The sequence below is a fragment of the Anser brachyrhynchus genome, assembly GCF_964034855.1.
Source record: "Anser brachyrhynchus genome assembly, chromosome: 23".
Taxonomy (NCBI): Eukaryota; Metazoa; Chordata; class Aves; order Anseriformes; family Anatidae; genus Anser; species Anser brachyrhynchus.
Window position 1 is genome coordinate 4,049,828 of NC_137716.1, and position 24,142 is coordinate 4,073,969.

The 24,142-nt window shown below is 54.1% G+C and overlaps 1 protein-coding gene across 1 annotated transcript in view; it reads right to left on the bottom strand.

Moving 5' to 3' along the window:
* The window catches only part of ARHGEF18 (Rho/Rac guanine nucleotide exchange factor 18), a 45,416-nt gene extending 23,856 nt beyond the window's left edge, over positions 1-21,560 (bottom strand). Inside the window, exons 1-10 of the mRNA XM_080566100.1 lie at positions 21,094-21,560; positions 16,060-16,196; positions 15,199-15,662; positions 13,360-13,570; positions 12,650-12,761; positions 11,674-11,731; positions 11,409-11,453; positions 11,176-11,256; positions 10,692-10,797; positions 10,004-10,234 (exon numbers count right to left, since the gene is read on the bottom strand). Coding sequence (XP_080422226.1) covers positions 10,004-10,234; positions 10,692-10,797; positions 11,176-11,256; positions 11,409-11,453; positions 11,674-11,731; positions 12,650-12,761; positions 13,360-13,570; positions 15,199-15,662; positions 16,060-16,196; positions 21,094-21,169 — 1,521 coding nt within the window. The 5' untranslated portion in view covers positions 21,170-21,560. The remainder of the gene's footprint in view (positions 1-10,003; positions 10,235-10,691; positions 10,798-11,175; positions 11,257-11,408; positions 11,454-11,673; positions 11,732-12,649; positions 12,762-13,359; positions 13,571-15,198; positions 15,663-16,059; positions 16,197-21,093) is intronic.
* Positions 21,561-24,142: the final 2,582 nt, after the last annotated feature.

Genomic DNA, 24,142 nt, shown 5'->3' on the forward strand with positions numbered 1-24,142 from the left:
GGTACAGAGCAATCCGAGGTGTTTCAGTGAGCAACCTTGTGCACATTCTTGTCTTGATTTTATGCCAATAAGGTAGATAAAGCTATCTTATACCACTCTCAGCAGCTATTCTTCGTTTCATCAGAAGACATATCTAACAGTGCTGCGTATTAGCTCCCTGTGCTGCTAAAAGATTATTTACGCAACAGGAAAGAATATGCTAGAAAACAGGGAAATGCCATAGAAAAGCCTTCGAACTGCAGATGAATCTAAGGACTTAATTCTCAAAGAGCCTACTTGAAATGCAATCAGCTCGCTGATTTCCAAGTGCCATTATCTTTGGCCAGGTGTCAGAACAGAATCTCGAAAAGTGACAGAAGAATCAGACTGTGTTATAACCATACTTCATTTTATAAAAACATATTTCATCTTCCACACTTTTAATGAACCAAATACACCCCAGTTAAGGATGAGAACAAGTATTTGAATACTAGTCAATTTGACTTCCTTTTTCTGCACACACACAAGGTCTTCTTGCATTCTTTATTCTTCTGGACAGCCTCTCTGAGCAGGGAATTAGAGAACAGCAGGGGTCAAGAAAACAGCAAGGAGAAGAATGAGGGACAGAGGAAAGTGGAGGTCACAGGAACCTGAAGAGGTTGAGACTGATATTTAAGAGCAAAGATAAATAAGAAGGGTCACTCGATTTATACAAATAAAAGATACCTAACCTCAGAAAACAGAGGGTGTTTTTCCATCAGTAACTGGTGGCATTAGGTTTTATTCAGATCAAGAATGAGGTGAGGTACAAAAATAAACTTGACAGTTATTTTGGTGAACTATTCTCAAACTGGAGAGGCACAGAAGGCAGTACTGAGGGGGACAGAGCTAAAAAAATCCAACTGCCACCCAGACTCTCCCCTTCTCCATCTTATCCTCCATCCATTTCTTTCTCCTCCCTCTCCCAGTCACTGGAACGGCAGGAAGGTGAATTTGGGCAGGGAAACGCAGAAGTGCTACAGCTCTGCCCAGCGCTGAGAATGTGTGGTCAGCTGCCACCCACGGGGGAGCTGCAAGGCTTTGGGTTACCTCAGCTGAACGGGGACGGGAGCACCACTGCCCGTGCTAAAGGTACCCTAAAGGTACCGCAGCCATCGATACCACAGGAAACGATGCAAACCCACCGGGGTGGGTTCTGGGCTTACACCGAGCCACGCGGAATGAGGCTGAGGATGCTGGGAGCATCACGTTATCCCACATCTGCTTGCTATGGGGTCTGCTGCTGCCCCTGGAGCATTTTGCATGGGCTTGTGTCAGCGATGGCCTCCAGCCCACGGACAGGCGAACTGAAACGGGGGCCTCATCCAGCAAAGAACCATTCGAGACCAAGAGGCTCATAAACATCATAAATGACTCTGTTCAAAATTGAGGATAATGAAATTAATCTATTGTATAACGATAAAAATAAACAGTAATAAGAGGAACACTTCCCTTATTAACGAGATGTTTTCCCAAAGGCTCCCAGAAGCCAATCTGCAGGCAGTCACACAGGAGCATTTTATTGGACAACGCATTACAACGCCCAAAAGCCCAACACTGATTCACACTATGCAAGAGGGAAATGAACAGCTGAAAAAGGGCATACGGATGCATTTTCCCCCAGCTCTAATACCTTCTTGTGGATCAGATACTGGCAATGTCCCATAAGCGTCTTCCAGAATTGGATTCCAGGACAAATCTATGACTCACCAAATATTATGAGTGTTATGACCCTGACCTTTGGTCTGGAACGGTACTGCCCAATAAAATAACTCTTAAAAGGCCATTTGCAAACAACCACAACTACCACTCAGATATATTGTGATTAATCTAAAATTTAACTTCTGACTTTTTTTTCCCTCCCTCACGTATACAGCATTTTGGTGTTTTGAAATGACACATTCAAAAACAACTTTAAAACAGTTAGGTTCAGGCAGGGACACCTTTCAAGGCTGCTCCTCACGATACAAGGTGTTCAAGCACTGTTTTAATTAAGGATATATCCACTATCTATTAAATTCAGACAGCTGTGGACAAAACAGTTCTCATGTGAAACTAATCATTTTTATGTTTTCAGATGTCTGGCACTTCCGAGATCAAAGAGAACCTCAGCCTTACACCATACAAGGTTATTACTGCCTCTTGGATTGACAAAGAAAACATTCACATCTGAACGATTTGCATATGAATGATTAATACAGAACATAAAATCCAAATTTAAACAAAGATGCGCAACGCGGTAACTGAGAAACATTTTAGGCAAGTACAGCATTCCAGAAGAAGCAGAGTGACTTTGTGATAAGTCTCCTTAGGGAAGAGGAGGAGTCTCACTTGAACTTGAAGAAGTTTCTGTATTTGGTAAATCCAGGTCACGTACCTGCGGGAACTCGGAACTGATTTAACTTTGTCCCACAGGCTTTGGTGACCGGTGTTTACTTATTTTGCTAACATGCCTCACTGCGCAGAGGCAGAAACCCCACACTGGAAGGGTACAGGGTGACAAGATACTTCACATTTGGAAACAGAAACAGCCCACGCGAGAGAACAACAACACTAAATTATTAAGTTGCAGCTTCCCTCTTGCTCTCCCAAAACAACCTATAACCCCTTTCTCGCTGTGTCTGTTTTTACTGTCAAAATGTCACGCTGGGGGTGTGGTGGGCTCGTGTCACTCCCAGCACCGCAAGTTCAAGGGGGGTTGGGGTTTTCTTTAAGCAAAGAATCCCAAGCCGGAACAAACGAACAATGGATGTTTGTTTTCCTAAACAATACCAAGGAAAAATAACACGTTATACTAAAAGAAATATGAGCACCATTTCAATTCTCTCATGCTCAACCCTTCCCCCATTCTACAGGAACACTACAGGACTGAAGCAGCAACTATGACAATCATAAAAGGTATTTAAAATATTTCATAGGTAAACATTAGGTGGAACTACAACACACCATGTCTGATGGCTCCTGTTTGAGAGCCATAGTTCATGGGTTTATTTTTATAGCATACCAAAGAGAATTAAACTCTCTTTATAAATCTATAAATAATAATAATAATAAATAAATAAATAATAAAGACCACTAGAAAACACTTTGAAAAGGGGCTGCACCAAACAGCTGGGAAGGAACGGTTCCTCCTCTTGGCTTTGCAGAGAAGACACACGGATACTACAACAACAAAACCACAGCACAAAGTCTTCAAACAACATTCAGCGATTTTGCTTATTTATTAGCGCAGCGAAACCAAACGCAGTACCAGAAACATTCAAAGAGCTATTTCACTTTTGAATCTGTCCCTGCTTCCTCGCACCTCCCCTGAAATCCGTCACAGGCCCCAGCTCGCACGGGGGTTTCCTCTCCAGCGCACAAAGCTGAGCCCACAACCCGAGGACCTCTCCCGCTCTTTTCCACACCATGCCTAGGACAAGACGTATTTCAAACCGGTCATCATAGCTGCGGATAAGGAGCCGTATGTAGTTTTCACCATTTTTTTTTCCAAACAGTATTAAGGTATTTAATGTACATCTTGGGCACTTCTCACTGCTGCAGCCCCAACAGTACGTGTACAACCGAGGAGACAAGGGGCAGGATTTCACCACCACAGCACGGGGATGCTCAGGCCTCCCTGGGACACACGCAGAGCCGGCTCCACACGACGCCAGCCCGCCTCCTGCCCACAACACACGCTAACATTTCACCTCCCTCGGCCTCCCCGAGAGGTCTCTGAGGTAAAGACCAGATCCCCACGAGCTGCCTCGTCCCCCAGATTAAGCCTTGAGCTGCTCACGCCGGGGCGGCTGTAAACCCCGAAGGATTTATCACGGGAAGGACGAGGCGAGCCGTCGGTTTCCTCCACGTCCCCCGACGGAGGCGTTGTGTAACTCTGCCCCGCTCCCCCCCCCGGGGCTGCAAACCCCGGCCCGGTGCCGCCGCCCCGCTGAGGGCTCTGAGGGGACCGGGGGGTGGCCGGAGCCCGGGGGGGCGCCCTCACAACGCCCGGGGGGGGAGCCCGGTGCCAGGAGCGCCTGCTTGAAGCCGGTAAAGGGGAAGGGGGGGGGGGGGAGCCGGCATCCGAGGCTCGGGGGGGCGCCGACGGGCGCGCTGACAGCCCGGGCTCTTACCGGACTCCCCGGGGAGCCTCCGGTTGCACTCTCGGTCCCGGGAACGGCCGCCACAGCACCAGGAAACGCCCCCGTGTCCCGGAAGGGAAAAGATGCCGAGGGCGAACACCTGCGCCTGCGCGCCGCCGCCCCGTCGAGGGCAGGGCAGGGCAAGAGAAGGGGGAGGAGGGTACGAGAGGGAGCCTGGAGGAGCTTGGGACCCTCCACGGGGGCGGGACCCCCGGCCCCAGCCCGTATTTTTTCCTCTGAGAGCCCGCGGCCCCCTCAGGGAGCTCGCGCCCCTCAGCAGCCCGCGCTTTCTCCTCAGGGAGCTCGCGCCCCCCTCAGCCCGCGCTTTCTCCTCAGGCAGCCGCTCCCTCAGGGCCGGGAGCCTGGAGCCCGGCTCCCTGCCTGGTGAGGGGGCCAAATCGGCCCTGCCCGAGCCTCGGAACCGAGCCCGACTCCCCCTGCCCCAGCTTTAAACACCCGGGGACTCTGCGAGGCACCTGCGTCCCGTCAGCGCCTGACGGCGGCGGGGAACAAAGACTAAAACAGCCCCTTAATAGATGGGACGCAGCATCCCGAGTGATGGCTTTAACGCGGTGCTTTACGTGTCCGCGCAGCGCCGGGGATCTACTCTAAATAGGGAATTCATCATTAAAAGCCCGGTGGGATTTGCCATTCAATACGAAGTGTTTACAGCAGCTTCTGCCAAGGCGGCGTTGGGGTGCCAGGCGGCTTGGCAGCGCGCTCGCTTCCTAACCGCCCTGGAACTGCTCGTGCCCGCAGCCGGCCTGGGCTTTTGTGAGTGACCCTTGTGCAGACAAACAGCGAAAGCCAAGGAGATGCTGCTTCGCTATCGTCAGATTCATGCGCTGTCTTGTATAACTAGAGTGCTGGAAAGAAATAAAAATTCCCCGAAACTAAGGCCAGCAGTTTGATGTGGTACTAGTGCAGTGCCACTGAAGAGCACTGTGGAGGGAGGAAAAATTGGAGCACCTCATGACCTAACCTTGCCTCCTGATCTATGATTCACTCTGAGGACTTAAAATACCGATCTCCATCTCAGGTTTGTCATATTTTAAGCTGTGCACGTGCAATTTGCCTGTCAAGCTTGAAAATGAAACATACATAATTACAAAGCAAACTTCCCTCTCAAAATCCACCCTGCAGCTTTCCCGCGCTGCTTTGAAAAAGCCTGGCACCATTTTGGCTGGAAATGTGCTGAAATCCTAGACTACCCTGAGACCAATATTGTCTCTGGTTTCCACACTGCGACCTACTTCATCGATTTTTTTCATCTAATATTTGCAAGCTTTTCAGAAATGTTCCCTTTTGTTCTGGTGCTGTACAGGACTAAGTACAAAGAGGTCCCAGTCGTTTACTGGGGCCTCTCAGTCCCGATAGAGAAATAATCATTAAATGAAGTTGTTTGGGGGTAAACAGCTGGCTGCCACTGTGTGACAGATTAATCCTTAGACACTTCAAGCTTTGTGATTCACTATAATATAAAAGTAAAGCATTGCAGATTGCCCAACGAAAGCTTTCACAGAGAGAACATGCTGTGCTTGTGCGGCTGGCCTCAGGGCATCTCCACAAAATCAGTGCAAAATCTGGCACAGCAACCAGCTGAAATACTCCATAGCTTAGAGCTAAGGCTTGGATTGCAAAGAAGAGAATAGCACCGCACCGGCTTTCTAATCCTGTGTAATTCTCTATAATAATAAAACATTTCTTACTGAACGAGTAGCAAATGGATTACTGTCACACGGCCTTATGCATCTGTCAGGCCAGGTGTATGAGACACTGAGGTTTCATCACGAAATACAAGGAACAGCATCCTGGAAATGTTCCAGACAAAGGCGATACTGTCCAGAAAGGAGAAGAAAGAGAAAAGCAGAAAAGGAGAAGTGCTGAGAACAATATATTTTTCTGCTTCCTTTTCTAAAACCTCGACAGTCGCAGGGAGTATTTGGTAGGGCCAGCTATATGTCTGCAGATTCATAGTTCAGTCAGCGTTTCCTCTGAAACCAATCCTGCAGACCACTTTCCCAGTTGCTTTAGATCCTGCTTCACTGGCTTGTAACCACATTAACCCACAGCCGATCACAGGCGCTCTGGTTTCGCCTGTTTGATTTGGACTCCTGTCAGTAATCACTCATTCCAAGAGGGACTCCCAGTCCATTCATCACTGTCATCATGTTACAGCAGCCAAACCTCCTTTTTCCCCAGAATAGAAGCTTTTTTGGCAGCTGTGTCTCTTTCCAGAAATGCGAAGTTTCAGGTTGCCTGCTGCTTTTCAGATTTCTCAGGATTCTGTGTGGGCTGTGAGCAGAAATCTCACAACAGAAAATCAACTCAGTCCTCCTTATGATAAGGCAAACCTCTCCTCCCCGTATTAGCTTATTGGTGCTGCGCTGGGAATCCTAAAAGGAAGGGTGTGCAGGCAAAGCTGCAAAGTGAGAGGTGAATTTCACGCGCTGAATTTCAAGCCCAGACCAAGAGCCGCTCTGGCCTGTTTTGCTTACAGATGAAAACAAGAGATGTTTGCCTGACAACTGCAGGAGATGTTTGCCTGACAACTGCTGAGACCCATGTCCTCCATTTACCCACGGAAAAATTGTAAGGAAGGAAACGGCTCTTCAAACCTCTTTCACAATGTGCTAATAAGTCCCGGAGACTGGATGTTACTGCAACTTGCTATAAATCAGCCTGTGTACTGCAACAGCCAGCAAAGGTCAGCCTAGGACAGGTGGGCAGTCTGCTGTCAGTCACAACCCTCCGGCCTGGATTATTCATGAAGATTCATTAAACTGAGCGCCTTCTCTTAAAGAAGAGGGATTTGTCCAAAGCCTGCCGAGCACTTTGGTTGTAACTAAAGGTTTGCTTTTGAAGAAGACGGTTGATCTGAGCTACCAAAAGGGGCTAGGGCTGCATCTTTTCCGTAAAGTAATAGAGACATAAGGCTCAACTAAAGAAGACATAGAGGTCCCACCTCTACCTCAGTGCTCAATCTCAGGTCACTGAGGGGGAAGCAATCTTTCTGCCATCCATACACCACGGCATATCCTTGGCTCCCCTCCATGGCACAGCCTGCTTGGAGAGCTCTCCTCCTGTCAGGGCTTTCCTGGGATTCATCTAACTCCTGTTGCATAAACTCTGGAAGCATGTTTATAAGAAAGGATTAATTTAGGCACAGAACCTTCTCCACCCTTGACAGCAAAGGCTCAAAAGGAGCTTTCTCCATTTCCAGGTGAACAGTAAACCCAGAGGCTCTCAGCTCAAAGTTTATATAACACCAAAGTTTGGGTGGCCACCGTTGTCGAGATCCCAGTTACCACAAACATTGCTCTTTGTTTTTCCTCCCTGCCAGACTCCTAACATCACGTCTGGGAGACTCTGAAGCTGGAGCTGCAGAAACCATCCTGCTTTTGTACTCGACGCACACCACGGTCTCCTTCCTGCCTTCCCTGGGAGGCTTTGTACCACGTGGAGCGAGGATGGACGGGAGGAATCAGGTGGGAGAGGGGAGCAAATTGCCCTGCACAGAGCCACCCAGGCTGCCTGCCTTCTTCGCAGCTCACATGCCTGTTTCCAGCACAAGAATGCTAATTCTTTGTTCTGAATTAAAAGCAGAATTCCTCCTGCTGTTACTTTGTCCGAAACGAAGAGCTCTTGCACCTCTATTTCATCACTGTCCTGGTAGCCACCAGACTCTTTGTGTCCACAGGACAGCGAAAAAGACCTCAGGCATGAGAATGCCTACTCCTTCCCACATCCTTCTACTCCCTGGTTTCAACTCACCCTTTTCTTTAACTGCTGTTTTTTTCTTGTATTCTTTTTTCGAGCCTGTTTCGCTTCCTGCCACACGGTGGTGCTGCAGTTAAAAATACCACGGAGATAACGTAAACAACAGCACCTGACCATGAGGTGGACCGAGGGCTGGCCGAGGGCCAAGGCGTATAGATGGCGAAGTGTTGAGTTCGTTAGGAGAAAACAAGAGGAGCAGCCAAATATCCTCAAATTCTGGCAGCGGCAACAGCTCGGGCTGAGCCCTGACAGAGCAGCTTTCACATCTGAAAAGTGGGCATGCCACTCTGGCTGCCCGGTGGCCCGAAAACTTGCTTTTCCCGAGCCCTATCAGCGACTCGTCAGGAGACCACGCACCGCTCAGAGCTGCGATAATGGGAGCTAGAGATATCAGCTATCGACTCTGCTGCCCAGAAGCAGCTTGCAAAGGTTTCAGCCCAGCATAATCCAAATATAGGCGCTCTCGGGCTAACAGCTGTCATGCGACAAGTCCCCGGTGCAGATCGGCCACGGGCAGGCCATTAATTTTAACGAACATCGCAGAACCCTGCCTGACTGCTCAGCCTCAGTTCAAGCCACCACGCAGAGAACATGCAACAAGGAGCTCTGCTGCCCATGTTTGCCCATGTTTGCCCATGTTACCCTAGGCAGCGCGATCCCTGAGCAACCCAGGAAACCAAAGGAGATGTCACCGAGTCCCAAACACAAACCAGCGCCTCAGTCACCATGGAGCTTTTCTGCTGAATGTTAGTAAGACTTAAGAACACAGATTCCTCATGGTAAGGCTAACAAACAAGGTAAAGGTTAATATAACTCACATCCAGTCCCCACACATTTATGATGGACAATGATATGCCAAGCCAAACATATTTTGAAAGACGGCTCCAACCCCTTGAGCTCCCAATCACAGATCTCCAAAGCTGTTTTTCGGAGAAGAATCGCTCACACTGGCAATGACCCCAGGGTTTCTGGGACCAGAAAGAGCGTGTCTCTAAGCTCTTTGTTCACTACAGAACAAGGACTATCTGCATCTGCTCAGATTCGGGTATTTTTGTAAAGCAGCATGCAGCACTGCAAATAGAGCCTCAGCTAAGAGCTTTCAGACAGAAAGAACAAAGCATAACTCTGCCACCTCTCATAATATTTGAATCCTTTCTAAATATCCACAAAGCACTTGCTCTTATTCAGCTCCCTCCTCTCTGCTTTGGCTGTGACACCTCTGAAATGTTCACTAACAGCCTGTGGTCCTTTTAAATCTCTCTCTGCCCTGAAGGGAAAATATGCTTCTTATAACACGTCCCCTAAGGCAGCCAGTTGCTTTGCCCCAGGAAGGTTTTACTGACCTTAAGAGTGCTGAGGGTTCGTTACTTGAGAGTGAGCATTGCTTGAGGATGCAAGGTGGAGAAAGAGAGCAACTCTCTCATTTCCAAAAGATTTAATCTGCCCACAGGCGGTTTCTCAAGAATTAAAATGTTCTTCAGTGCCCTGAGTATCTGCCCCCAGGAGGAGGGACAGTTTGTCCAGCAGCCAAGGCCATGCAGCAAGGGAGGACAGAGCCCCATGCATGCCTGCAAAGGAGCAGCTGCCATTCCTGAGCGCTACTTGCATCTGAAAAGCAGGAATTTCATCCATGCAAGTCCTGGGAGGCTCCATTTGAATATTGTGTTAGTTGTTAAAGTTTTGGATGCTCCAGGAATCCCTGTGCCCATTCACAGGGCAGATGCTCAGCTGACACATCACTGCCTTGGTGTAAAACAGCCTAAAATACTTCACTCAGGCAGCAGGGACGTTTGCTTGGGTAAAGCAGAGCTTTGTGAAAAACAAAAACAAAAACAAAACCTTATTAAAGGAAAAGTTGACCTAGAACCCTCCTTTGGGGAAAGGGGCAGGAAATGGTCAGGTGGCCAAGGATAACAAGGATAAATTATTGCCAGGCAGATGCAGTGATTATTTAGGCTATCTGGAGAACAACCGAGCCAGGCTAAGCAGGGCGGTGGGGTGAGTCAAGCCAGGCAGAGAAGTGAAGCAATCCACGAGGCGGATTTAAGCAGGGGAATGGCCGCCCTGGGCAGAGGGCAGGCCGGGGAGCGGGGACAGCCAGGCTGGGCCAGAGCCAGGCAGCGGCAGCCATACTCACTCAGGCACTGCAGACCACTTTTATTCACGAGAGGTTTGGCACACAGGGAGCAGCTGGTGCAGCTGGAGAAAACCCCTGGCACAAGCTGGTGCCGATTGACCTCTTTCCACCTCTCTTTTGGCTCCTTTGTCTCTTTCTCCTTCTCTTTCTCTTTTGATTGCTCTTTGTTCTTACCCTGGAAGGAAAACAAAACAAAAAAAAAAAAACCCACAGCTCCGTTATGTGCCTCGCACTGCCCACACATTCCTCTCCCTGCTGGTAAAAACAAGCACACAGCAAGCTGGCACACAGCAAGTGCGGTTGGGCCCCTTTGTGCCTGAACATTTGGGATTTCAGTGGCTTTCCCAAATGCCTCCCAAAGGCTTGGGACAGTCCCTCTAGGGTAGGGCCATGCATGGGGAAAGGCAGGACACAGCGCGGCAGCACGTGCCTGCACCCCTGCAAGCTCTTCTCCGTGAGTCAGGGACCACTTGGTCCAGTGCATGCTGTTAGGAGTCACCATGCATCTGCTGATGAAATCAGAGGCCTCAGCCACCCAAAAGTGGTGGACCAGCTAACTGCTCTATGGAACCAGATCCCCTCCCCTGCTCGAGGAATCCAGCAACCTGCTCCACAAATTCGGCACCTCTCACCTTATCCTTCTGCCAGGACCCAGTAACTCGGCTCCGCAGGGAACTCAGACGGCGCATCACCTTGGTGCCTTTCTCTGCTTTGTCACTCTTTCCACTGTCCTCATTTCTGAAACGAGACAAAAAGCATCTTAACTAAGGGAAGTTAACCGGCCAAGCACAATTCAAGGAGATCACTGATGAAGTTCAGCTGAAGCTTTACTTTAGGACCCCATCCCTGGGCTTTCGATCCCTTGGGAGATCTGGTTCAGCATCGGTCATGTCATTCACATGGAGACTTGCAAATAAGGAGATGAGCTTTCAGATTATGGCTGGCGCTGTGTTTTTGTTCAGTGCCGTGCACAATGAGGCCCCAGTCCGGGCTGAACTGCTGCAGAAACCAATGTCCACAGTAGCAGTGGGGCACTTGAGCTTAGATGGAGTGGGGCTAGAAATCAGAGTCTGCTCCAGGGACACAAAGTGTGGGGTTACTGCCCGCCTCACTTACTCATTAGACAGGAACTCAAACCAGGTGAGGTTCTGCTGGGAGGAATCACTGCCTTCTTGCACACAAACTCTCTGCTTTGCCCTGTGCAACGAGAAGACATCAGACACAGCAAAAAACTCAAGGGCAGAACTTGAGGGTCAGCAGGGAGGCCCATCTTTGGAGACTGGGCAGTAACGCGTTCGTGGGCAAGCCCATGACCTCCCTGCCCAAATCCTTCTCCCAGACACACTCACCCATGATACTGCTTCAGCTCCTGAAGTACCTGCTGGACAATCAGCCTACCAGGGATGGGGCAGAAGAAAAAAACAAAAGATTAGAAATTTTCCTGGCAAACGCGTTCTGCACCCCACAAAGATTCAGGCACCGGTTTACGACCAACTACGGAGCCGTGCCCCAGCATGGTGGGATCTCCCTTATGGTCTGATACTGGATCTCCAGTAGCTCAGATGCACTCAGGAATCTCAGCCACCTCCAAAAGCCAGGACTGACAATACCTACACGTGGTCTGGGGACACGTGATCCTTCTCCAGCATCTCCAGAGCGGGGGGTTCGACACCTGGAACACAAAACACCCTCAGCAGGCAGCCTGGTTTGCTGTGTTATACCTTCCTCCTGCAGTCTGTTACTCTGACTTTTGAGGATCCTGCTTGCAGGTAGAGGGTAGGAGCTGACACTGTCCCCCACCCATGGCTACCCCTCCTTTACTTCCCAGCCCGTGCCCTTAACAATTCCCTACATTTTGCTGCAGGACAATCCTTGCAAGTGGGGCAGGCTAATGGATTCCAGCAGCACAGAGCTGGCCAACGTGATGTTTACAGGAGCTGGGGTGGCTTTGGTGCTGACAGGCCACCTGGGAGAGGGGCTCTCCTAGGAGCTGAGTCCTCTCACCGTGCTTTGCAGCACGGTTTGCAAAAAGAGACAGAGCAGAGGAAAAATATTCTGAGCAGGGATTTCTCTTTTCACAGGCTCGTAAGCCCGGAGAGGCACTCAGCAAATAAGCCCTCAGTTTATTCCTCCTGTTGTCTCTGGTTTTCTAAGGCTTTTTGGCTTTCGGTGCAGGAAGCAGAACCTGATGGCCTTGTCCACAGCCTGCTCCCCTGCCAGTTAAGGGCCCTGCTACCAGAAGAGCACGTTTGCCCTGTTCTTGTGGGTGGAGGAGAAAGGGCACATTTAAGCCCAGGCAGAAGCAGTGGTACATTTTGTTCCTAGGAAACCATCCCTGCCTCATGTGTGTGAGGAATGACCAACACTCAGGCTGTGCGGCAATGTGCCTCTGGGGACACGTCTGTGCTTAGACTCCTGTAAGCCCAGCTCATACCCAAAGTCAGCTTGACTTTATCTCAGGAGCTCCTGGGACCGTGTAGCAGGGAAGGGCAGAGGATGTCTAGACTTGCAGAGGCTACATCTCCGGCTCTGTGCCTTAGTCACAGCCAACCTGCACTCAGTTAAAGCTGTACGTGCAGTCTGCACCAACCTTCCACGACCGAAAGAGCAGTGTTGAAACCGCAGGGTATCGGAGGGGAGGCGATCTCGCAGGCCGATGGGACAGACTTCGACCTCAGTCTCTTCCCGTCACTGCCACGTTCCTGGAGAAGTGAAAATTCATGGGCATCTTTGGTCCTGTGTGTGCCAAAGCCTCCACTGGGGCCCAGCATAGCTGGCAAGGTGCAAGGTGGGGAATGGTTCTCCCATCTCAAGCGCCAGCGATTGCCCCTGCCTTCCCACAGACTCCTGCCCTGCGGGCCACCCCCGGCAGCACCAGGGCTCATTCCCTCGCTGCAAGGTGCTAGCTGTGCCGTAGCAGAGCAGAGGACTAGACCGAGACCCAAAAGATGCATCCTGCCACCAGCTCTGCCCGAGTCTCGGTGGAGAAGCTGGTGAGGCAGTTCAGAAATAAATAGAGGGGAGTATCACTGGGAACAGGCAGCGTTTGCTCCTTTCTGTCTGCAGCAAGGGAAATTACAACTGGATATGTGGGAAAAAAGGGCTGTGCATCACCAGCTCCCAGGGCCTTTGCCAAAAGCTTGTCCCACAGCAGAGAAAGCCCGTCCTTGCTGAGATCCCTGCGGACCTCCTGCCACAGCTGGTTTGATGCTGGCACCGCAGGAGTCCAGCCTGCAGCTGGTGCCTTCCGCACGCCCAGCTTGCCCGCTGCCAGCACACTCGCAGCCCTCGCACACTCACCACCTCCTCCGAGCCAGGGCGGCCTGGGAGGCTCGGGCGCAGCGGCTCTATCTCCACCTTGATCACCATGCTGCCCCCGGTGCTGCTCCAGGCTTCCAGCTCGCCCCGGGGCAGCTGCAGGGACACGCGAGGCTGCGGGCAGGACCGGCTGCCCTTCTCCACATCCTCCTGCTCCGCGTCGCTGCCCGTCTCTGTGGTATCCAAGCTGAACCTAATTCAATAAAGGGGAAGGAGACAGCTTAGCAAGGCCATCCCGTTGTGCCGGGCATGGCACAGCCCCTGCCATGTCCCGACTTCGGGTGGACAATCCTAAAGAGTCTACAGCTAAGGCAATCCTACAGCTGTGGAGTCTACAACGAAGACAAAGAGGGCCACTGCAGCAGTCCCGTGGGAGAGGAAACGCCGGGAAGAGTCAGCCTGGACACCAAGTCCTGAGCATGTTAAAAGCATCTTCTCTGGCTGCCATCAGCAAGCCCATGAGCTCCTCGGTCACCTGGGATGTTTAATTTGGCTCTTGCTGATCTCTCAGCAGCTCCTGAGACTGCACAGCCACCCTGCAGCCTGCCTCGCCTGCGTGGGAGCTGCTGGCCTGCCAGCTGCAATGCCAGCAAAGTCCCTTCGGGCATTTGGAAATGGCAGATGTTGTCATTTATTGAATCATCCCCGTGGCATCATGTCATAAATCCTGCTCCTCCGGGGCCCGGCTTCAAGGAAGGAAAAAGAAATCCTGTTCTGGGAAGCGAGGGGGGGGACCGGCCCCCCAGCACCCTACAGCTGCCTGAACACCAAGTGCTGCTGCGGTGCCAGCAGCGTAGGAACAAAATGATGGATAGGGCTCGGTGGAAAATCTTACTCCCTGCAGTGGGTTCTGCCTGCAGATCGGTGCCACTTCGTTCCTGCTGCCAGAGACAGGCCGCGGGACGCATTTACTTAGGGGACGGCGGGGCGCATTCCCCTGCCCTGGCCCCCCACTCGCACATGCTTAATCACGCAGCGAGGAGGCCGGCACGGCCAGCCGCTCCGTGCCACCACGGCTCGTGTGCCTGTTCCACTGTAAACTGTGAATGATCCCTGGCACATGGCACAACAATAGGTCTGGGAACCAAAGTCTGAGCTTGATAAAGAACTGCCAAGATTACAGGCTGAGATAATTTTAGGGTACCTTATAAGGAGGGGAGATATAAATAGTCGTTGCTGGCTTGCCCCTACCTCCCAGCCAGCAGGGAGATCAATACGTTTGTCAGCAGGGGAAGCGTGCACAAAGGAACCTGGAGCCCAAGTGCTGCATGTGGCAGGAGCACAGCACAGCAGTAACGCCAGGCCTGGAAACCTCTCCCAGCCAGAGCTCAGCGTCACACCACAAAAAGCATCCTCTTCTGCAGCCACGCAGAGAACAAGGGGTCTGAGGACTGCTGCAATTGCAGCCACAGGCCCCACTGAGCCAGCTCGCAGAGCAGAAGAGAAAGGGTTTGGCAGAGCTCTCTTAATCCCTGGGAGTGGGCAAAGATCCCTCTGAGACAGAGGATGGAGGTCATCAGGGCAGCTGATGGTGTGCAAGGGTCCTCTGCAGGCAGAAACGAGCTCTCCCCAGATGAGAGATCCTCTTCCCAGCCCCAGGACCAGGAAAAGAGGGTCTTCCTGTTGCCAAGAGACACAAAAACCTCCTCCTGCCCTTGTGTCTGTTCCTCCCCATCCCACCCAACACGAGCTGGAAGCATCCAGCTGCCTTGGCAGATGCTGACAAGGGCGGGAGACCACCCAGCAGCAGAGCGATCACTCCGGCCTCCCGCAGCATCGCTGTGCTGGGTATCTCAAACAGCCCCCACGCTCCTGCCTTACCTGCGCTTGCAGTCCACGGGTGACAAGGGGCTCTCCCAGCTGTGCCTCCGAGAGGTGGACATAGACCTCACCAGCGTGGGGAAGGACTCCGTGGTCTCCTGCAGGTCCAGATCTTCACCCGTCTCCTCAGGACCATCGGCAGCGCTGGTTCCTTTGTTCAAGAAGTGGCAGTCGGCCTCGCCATAACGCACCGAGCAGGACACGGGATTGGAAAAAGCAACGTCCACGGACATTTTGCTCAGAGCCTCAGGTCTTTCTTCCAATAAACGAATGGCTGACACAGCCTGGGGGGCTGGTTCTGGCTGCGCTGCTGCCTCCGGCGCTGTTTTGGCAGCTGGCGGGCTCAGGAGCCCCAGGTCTTTGTAATACTCTGTGCCGTGGAGAGCCGAGTCTGAGAGGAGATCCTCCGTGCTGCTGTGCAAGTCAGCTGCGGGGACGTCCAGCTCTGTGGAAGAGGAGTCCTCCTGCAAAGGCAGCAACGGCGCAGCCTGAGCGCACAAAGCCCATCGGAGAGCCTTGTGCTGCGAAGGGGGCACGTCCTGTGCAGAGCTGGGACCGCTCTGCTCTCCCCTCCCGATGCGACCTGCCCCAGTCCCACCAGCTCAGCTTGCTCCTGGGGTTTGTAGGGCTCCCTCCAGCCCCTGAGATCTCTCCATGCCTCACTCCCACTAACATCCATGTGTATGATTTTTCCCAGCCACAAAAGCAATATAACCTTGCGTTCCTTGATAATTTGGGTCGGCACCCCTTTCCCCTGTCCTTATTCCACCACAGCCCCCATGGATATGGCGCTGACCCCTCAGTTTGCCACCCCCAGCTCCTGCCTCACATGGCAGCAGTGGAAGGAAAGAGGACACTCGCCTTTTCCTCAGCCATGCTGGTGAAGAAGGTGTCATCCTCAGCGATCAGGGACGGGAGGAAGCTCTTGGGGCCGCGGTACTCCAAAGCAGAGGGGCTGCGCTCAGCGAGTTCCCGTAAGCACGGCTTGCAGTCGGACCCTGCGAGACAGAGAGGTCACAGCTTGCGGCCGGACGGCCAGGAGGATGTAAAAACCAGTGACACAGAGAGGTGACATCAGGCAGCACTGGCTGAAGGCTGAAGGCTCCACGTGGCCTTCTGCTCCCTCGACCCTTCAGGACAGGAGCCTTTCAAGCCCTGGCCAGCCTCGGTCCCGTGGGAACACGGTGCAGGGGTCCCCTAGCAGCAGAAATGCCTTCCCTTGAGCCACGTCACATGCTGGTGCAGAGACCAGGCTTGCACCATCCCAGCCAGACCCCCGTAAAACATCCTGTGCTGCAGGGGCTGCTTTCACAGTAAAAGAGAAGAGCTAAGCACACTGTGACCGCTGTCACTTGCATTATGGACCCTTAAAGCAGGAATCTAGGGGAAAAAAACGAACATACTGGCAGTGATACTATTTGCATCCTTAAAGAGTAAAGGACGCCGCTGGGAGGGAAGACAGGAGGACTTGGGGCAGCGCTGAACACGCAGAGCAGTGCTGGAGGCGCGCGGTTCTCCGGTCCCGCAACGCGCGCACGTTCCCCACACCGCAGTGCTAAGCGGGTGCCTGAGCGTGCGTACACCGCCCGATAACTCATTGAGAAACAAAAACAAGGTCTGGACGTACTTCGCGGCACAATATATCGTCCAGCTGACTGAAGCACATTCCTATGTAGCGAGACACACTGTAAACGCTAGCCACGGTCTCTAAACCAGTGCGTGACTCATGGAGGCCTTCTATTCCTTTGAGATACGTACAGCTGAGGCGAGTGGAAAAAAGCCAGGCTGTTGGCTGAAGCACGGTGGTGGATGGCTGAAGATGCGGAGAACAATAGCAAGAGACAGCAAGCCACCATATCTATCCAATGGGGGTAAAAAGAAACCTGCTAGAAACTGCTAGAAACCCGTCATACTCCAGGAAAGCAAAATATAAAAGCGTTACTATGAGCAAGATCTTGTTAAGAAACACCCTCCTGGAAACCTTGCAGCCTGCTGTGCGTTTTAATGCTACACGATGCAGCCAGCGAGCCAGAAATTGCACGGTGCCAATGAGAAAAAGGCAGCAAACGTGAGGGAGAGTTTGGAGGTTTGTTCCTTGGATCCTGCTGCATGCTGCAGAGGCCAGGTTTTCTGCTTGAAGGAGCGTTTGGTGTATTTAAATGTGTGAAATCATTTAAAGTGAGGGGCTATAAGCGATATAGTGAGAAAAACACTCCACGAAGGCACTATTTAACTAAGAGCTTTCTAACTATAAGAGCAGTGAAAATTTGAAACAGGCTGTCTAGGAAGGTTCTAGGAGAAAATTTTAACTAATAGACAAATTCCTGCCCTGGATGTCCTTGAGCTGCATCTGTAATGCTTTAGCTGTAAAACTGGTCGAGGCTCAGCCAGCAGGCTTTAACACCACCTTTTGTTTTCCCCTATTCAGCTTGCAAGCAAGAAGTCAGCTTTCTGAACAAACCAGCGCAGGTTTTGGCGTGAGCTTGAAGGAAGCTGAGCAGCCAAAGACGTCAGTGGACAGCAAAAGCCACCGAACCCCAAAACAGGCTGGGGTTGAGACCAAGGTAGAACTGACCCAAAGGGAGCAACCAGGGGGTTGGGAAGGTCCCAGGGGGCCAGGGACAAATCCTGCTTGCCCTCTACAAGCCCGAGGAGGGAAGCAAAAGGAGCTTGTCTGCCCTCTCCATCCCTTGCAGCAGCGAACATGCCTCGGAGAAGGGAGCAAAGCCCCGAGGGGCAGGGATGGAGCTGCAGGAGCTGACAAGTGCTGCAGCCTGACAGAGGCCAGAGCCCTGGCCCGCAGGTTTAGCTAAAACAAAGAGGTGTTTTCCTCCCGAGCAGGGTCCCAGCCAGCCTGCCAAAGCTGGCTCTGCACCAGGCTCCATCCTGCAGCTCTGAAGTGGGTCCCTGGATCAGAGTCAGCTCCTTGGAGGCCTGGAAAATATTCCCTGTGCCGTGCAGGGCTCTGGCTTTGGCCAAGATGTCTGCTGCAGTCAACAAGCCCCCTGCAGCCCCACCAGACAGCTTACATCCTCCTCGGACACTTCAGACACTCTTGTTCAACACGCGATAAATCAGGTTTGCAGCCAGCGGCGGCGAACCCGGCGGCAGCGACCGTTAGGCACCAGCGTGTGCTGTGCACGGGGCTACAGCGGTGGGGAGACCATTTTAGGCAATGTGTGAGCACCAGACGTGACAATTCCGGGCTCCCCGCGTTTAATTCCTCCATTGGTTGACCCTGGGCTAGCACCGTCATCTCTAGACACGACACTTGGGCACAGGGATCCCGTGGAGGGGCTCTTGGGGGAAAAAAAACGTTTCCAAGAATCAGGTTATGGCAAGATGAGCAAAGAAAGGCTGGCATGGAGAGCACAGAGGCTGTGAGCATCCCTGTGTCTGAGATGGAGGTGGTCGCCCATCTTCTAGCCAGAAGGGTAAACCCCGAGGCCCTGCACTCGAGTCTGTTTGGGAGGACCTGCGCCCAGTCTCGCCGCTGTGTGGTGGTCAGGGGCTGGCCACGCAGCTCCCCAGAGGTGGCCAGGCAGCGACATTCACCTTTCCTCAGCTGGTGCCGGAGACAAGATGGCAAAAGGACACTTCCAAGAGCACACGCTGTTTGGTTTAGGGGAACGTTAAGCAGATTCGGTGTTGCAGTTGCTATATTCTCCTGTGGCCAGGGACCATAAAAGGTTACTGCTGCAGGGAGCAGCCTCGTCAGAGGAATTCCCAGGGCAGAGCTGGGGAGGAAGCGCCGCACACGAGCGGGGCTGTGCTGCGCTGTGCCAGGCTGGCTTCCTGGCAGGCAGAGCATGAAGACGCCAGGCTTCTTCCCCGGGAGGAAGGGAGCAATGAGAGGTGCCCGTGGCGTGTGGCAGCCTGGGGGGGTTTTGATACAATTGGGACCCACCAGCTGAGCTGGTGTGTCTCGAGGAAGAAGGCTGCCTGCTGCTGCAACCGCATGCAAGGTCACTGGGTGACCAATAAAGATGTAGATATTTCTATTTCAGGGCTGCAGTAAAAAAAAAAAACAAAAAACCTCCCTTCTGCAACCACTCAGGCAAGCCGGTCACTGGAGAAAACACCCACAACTGGTGACAGCTGGGGACCTCACCCAAGCAGCCAGTGCTGGAACAAGCTGTGCCAGCCAGAGACTCGACGCAGCCTGGGAGCAATGCGTGCCCCGACCCCGGCTGCCTGCTGGGGCAGGATGCTGCGGGTCCCTGGGCGACCCCAAAGCCAAGCCGGCGCTGGCAGGGGATGCGTCAGAGGAAACACAAGGATCCGAGCGCTCACCACGCAGCTCACATCCTGCAAGCATCAAACAAACACCCCCTGCATTTCCACCGAGGAAAGGCCACAACAAACACGGCAGTGACAAAGGCACCGGTCAGAACGAAACAATCCCAGGAGGAAGGAAAGACCGGAGCATCTGAGCATTTCCTAGCAATCAGGGGCAGAGACTGCTGGGAAACCACCGAGAGCATCACAGGCAAGAAACAAAAATTATTCAGTCTCCTCCTGGCTCTGCCCTGCTGGCCCAGCACCAGCTGCCCTTTACGTGCAGCCCCGCAGGATGACCAGAGCTGTAGGGTAAAACCTCTGCAGAGCAAGTGCTGAGCTCGCTGTGCCAAAATCGGATGAAGTGCAGCACTTGGCCTGGTCCGGGCCCCAGCTCATCGGCCGTTGGCAGCAGCGGGGATTGGCTCATGTGGCCCGGGCTGAAGGAGGGGAGAAGATAAGCCGTCTGACACTGTAACGCACTGTACAGCGAACTGCCGCCTTATCGCTGCCTTTGGGGCCTGGTTTTTCGGGCACGCAGGGCCCAGGGAGCGGGAAGGCAGCACGAGCCTCAGCTCGCTGTCAGTGGAAAGGTCTTGGCAGGGCTCGGCGGGGTTTGCAGCCCCTCAGATACCCTCCCAGCCACGAGCTATGGTCACCGTGCAGCTTCCTCAGCAACGGCTGGGTAGGGGGCTGCCCCGAGATGCTCCCCAAAGCAGCCCGATTATGAGCAGCGGCTGATTTATTTATTACAGCCCTGAGCCCAGCTGCGCCTCCCCAGCAAGCCCAGGCACGGCACTGCGGGGCTGGGGCCGGGGAGGTGCTCGGGGCTCAGCGCGGGTCAGAGCCTCCTGACCCTGCTGCCTGCTCTGCACAAACCTTCCTGCGGCCGGCCACTTGGGATCCCCTTCCCCTGCATGTCCACAGAGGAAGAGGGGAGCTGGGGGAGGAAAAGGCTGACACACATCAGGACCTCGAATGCCGCAGATAACGATAACTGAGGGCAGTGTTTGCAGCAGGGACAGCAGTGTCCGGCTCCTCCAGGACCACAAACATCCCACATCCCGGGGCTCTCACTTCTCTCTTTCCAAGCCATGACACTGCAAGCAGGAATGAGGCCAGCTCACACCACTGCCGGCATTTCCCACCCCTGCTCTGGGACAAGCGGGTGCCACACGAGCCGCCAGGGCTCAGCCTGTGCCCCGAAAACAGGGGCTCAGCTCCTCAGCCCGCTCTGAGGGACCGGAGGAGCCTCTTCCCCGGCATCTGCTCTGACACCAAAGTCCCGGCACACAACTTGAGGCTCAGCCCTCGGCAGCTGCCTGAGAACGCCGGGACCTCCAGCTCACTGGCAGCAGCAAACACATTTATTACAAAACCATAAGGCTGATATTTAACCCATTACCCAGCTCCCCGAAGCATTTACGTGCCTTGAGAAGGTGAAGCAGAAGGAAAAGCGTTAGCTGACATTTGAGCAGTGGCCCCACAGAGCGGAGCGGTGGGCGCCCAGCACGTCGGGGACCCCCGTGCTCTCTGCCACCCGCTCGCCCCGGCCGCCCTGCAGCAGCGGCTCGCAGCACCCGGCTCAGCCCTCTCTCCCCGCACACAGGCCATTACCTCGCTTAAAGGACCATCTCTTCTTCCAGCGCTTCGAGAACGACGGCCAGGAGTGGTTGAGCAGTGAGTCTGACATTGGGGAGCCCTCGGAGCCCCGTGCGAGGAACAGCCCCAAGCAGGAGACGACAGCACGGCGCACGGCAGAGCTCAGTGCGGTCTAAGGCAGCGCTGCAGGCTGCAGCCCAGGGGCTGCCAAGGGGGGAGTGGAGAAGCCAAGTGTTTTGTCAGAAGTATCAGCTGATGGAAGCTGTAGCCAGAGAGAAATTCCTGGTCTCCGGCGTTCCCACCTGTGTGACGGGTCAGTGACTTCCTACAGCAGGGCCCAGGGATTAGTGGCCCCACAGCACATGCAGCCCCGAACACTGGCCGAGGCTTGCAGAGGGAAGCAGAAAACAGGCTGCAAACACACCCAGACCTGCCCCTTGCTGCCAAAACCTCCCTGCTCCGTTCATGGTGATCAGATGTCAGCCGGACAAACCGTCACCTGCATGTCCGTTCTGCAGGGGCACGGGGCCTCTCCACCTGGGCAGTGCAGGGCAAGAGCCGAGGGCACCAGCTGGATAGTTGCACCTTTGGCATCATTTTGCACAGCCTCTGCAAGGGAAGGTGCAAGACCCTCCCTCATCTGCAACACTGGCATCGCCTTGGGGTCTTAGCAAGTCCCCAATCCCTGGCAAAGGTCATCCTCCGAGCCCTTCTCAGCTCCCCCACAAAGGGAGGTGGGAGCTGTCTCCAAACTGCCCCAAGACACCAAATCCCCCACCCTGAGGTCTCTGAGCCCCACTGACACCAGCCGTACAGCTCAGAGCAGCTCCAAACCTTGCTCCCGAGCCCTTGAGCAGGCTGACGAAGCCTGGTTTTACAATCGCAGCCTCGCTGAGCGGAGCCCACCTGGTTTGGGGACGGCCACAGGCATCTCCACAGCACGGAGCCTGCTCCGGGCTGGTGTCACACAGAAGTGGGTGGTGAAGAGCGTTTCCCTCACCCGACCACAAACCTCAAGGTGTCATCTGCCCAGCGCAGTCCTCCCACATCCCCTCTGCAGGCATCTCCCTGATAACGCGGGCACCCAGCTCAGCAGCGGCCCTTTGGAGAGGGTTTGGGGGACACCAGCTCAGCCAGGCCCAAACCCAGCCGTGGGCAGTGCTGAGTTCCTGCTGGGGGGAGACATCTGCAAACCTTCAGCTGTGGCGTGGCAGCAGCAGGAGCAGCACCCGTGGGGTGTTTGGACACCCCAGCACTGCCCCAAAGGGAGCCAGGGGGACGCCCGGCGGGTTAAACCCCGACCTCCTCTTCACGTGCGGCAGGGTGAGGCTGCTTCATCAGAAAACAGCGAGGAAGATGAGCAACAAGTCCGGTGTCGTTGGATGGAGCTCATGCGGAGAACGACTTACCCTGAAGGCTGGAGGCATCTCTGGTGAGTTCCCCGAGCACGCTTACAGCTGACAGCCCCGACGTCTCCAGATGCTGGTGCAAAGCAAGAAGCGGAGCCTCATCGGGGAAGCAGCAGCCGCGCTGCTGGGCTGCTCGTGGGGGCCTCTGGCTCAACCATCTCACCGCTTCCCCTTTCCGAAGGCACGAACAAGCCCGCCTCGCCCATGCTGCAGTTCCTCCGACGTCAGCCCTGGCACGGCCCCGCTGCTCGCTCCAGCCCTCGCAGGGGTCGGGGCTCCAGCAGGGTCCAGCAGCCCCCGTCTGGGGGCCGCGCACCCCGAACCGCCCGGCGCAGGGGCCCCGAGAGCTGCAGAACTGGTGATGGCCACGATGACAGCGATTGCCACAAACAGCTTCCTGTTCCGTTCGGAGAAAAACCGCTCTGCGTGCACCGTGAGAGCCTGGCACTAAGGGGCTGTGCCCGCGGGCTCGTTGCACCATCGCTCGTTAGCCTCCTGCCAAGGGCAGCGGGGCCCAGCGCTGGGCTCCCACAAACGCATCCTTCATCACCGCAGTGGCGGGGTGGCTCTGGCAGACCCCGCAGCCCAGCAGGTCTCGGGCTGAGACGGGATGAAGCGATAGCAAAGAGACAAAGCACAGAGACGACTGCACCGGCTGAATTTCTCTGTGCAGGTGAGGGGCAGACCCGCAGGCACTCCAGCTCCAAAGCAAGCAGCGTGAGGGGTGAGGTGCTGGTCCTCGCCGTGTGCAGTCTGGCAGGCAGAGCCCAGGCTCAGATTTTCGGCGCGGCCGCTCACTCCGTTCCACCGAGCCCCGGGGGCCGCCGAGCGCACACACCTCATCCCACGGCCCCGAGCGCACGCCAGCCCCAGCCAAGCCCTAATCAGAACAAGATCCGCTCACACTCCAATTACTCAGAGACCGCAGCCTTGGCAGTGCTTGGGATAGCAATTATCCAGTGCTCCAGGAAACCACCAGAGCAAAGAGGAATTAAGGTTTAATTTCTCTGAAGTCCACAAGAGCTCGGTGAGCATCAGGGATCAGGACTGCTCCTAAACCAGGCAGCTGACGGGACGGTGCGTTGTCCTGACCACAAGAGAGGACCAGAGCTTATCCCCTTCCTTTCTGGTTTGGGGGTTAGTGAAGCAGAGCTACGCATGCAGCCTGGAAGAGCGATGAGGGATGACGGCACGAGGGCTGGATGAGCCTCAGCATCCTCCCCCAGCATCCCTGACTTGAGAGCCCAGCAGGCAGCAAACCTCCCGTGACAGCGAGGTCAAGTTTTGTTAGGAACTCCAGGGAACGACCCGTGCCAGAAGATGCAATTCCAAAACATTATAAAGTATTGCTTTGTTTCTCATCGCTCTTACAACACAAGAAATCCAGGTGGGTTTGGAGAGGGCTGAGGTTGGGCTGAGCCGCTCCGTGTGCTCCCGCCCAGACACAGGGCAGCGGGCGCAGAGCGGGGCCGGATCCAGCTGCCTCGTCCAGCTCGATGTGCAGAGGCACTAGGTGGCATCAGCACTGCACATTCTCCATTAACGAGCGTCATCGCCCATCCCAGCGCTGGGCCCAGGTGGCTGATGAAACAGTTGCTGGAATTTACCGGGGACGGGGTGAGGAGCGAAGTGAGGGTTGACCTTGACCCCTTCAG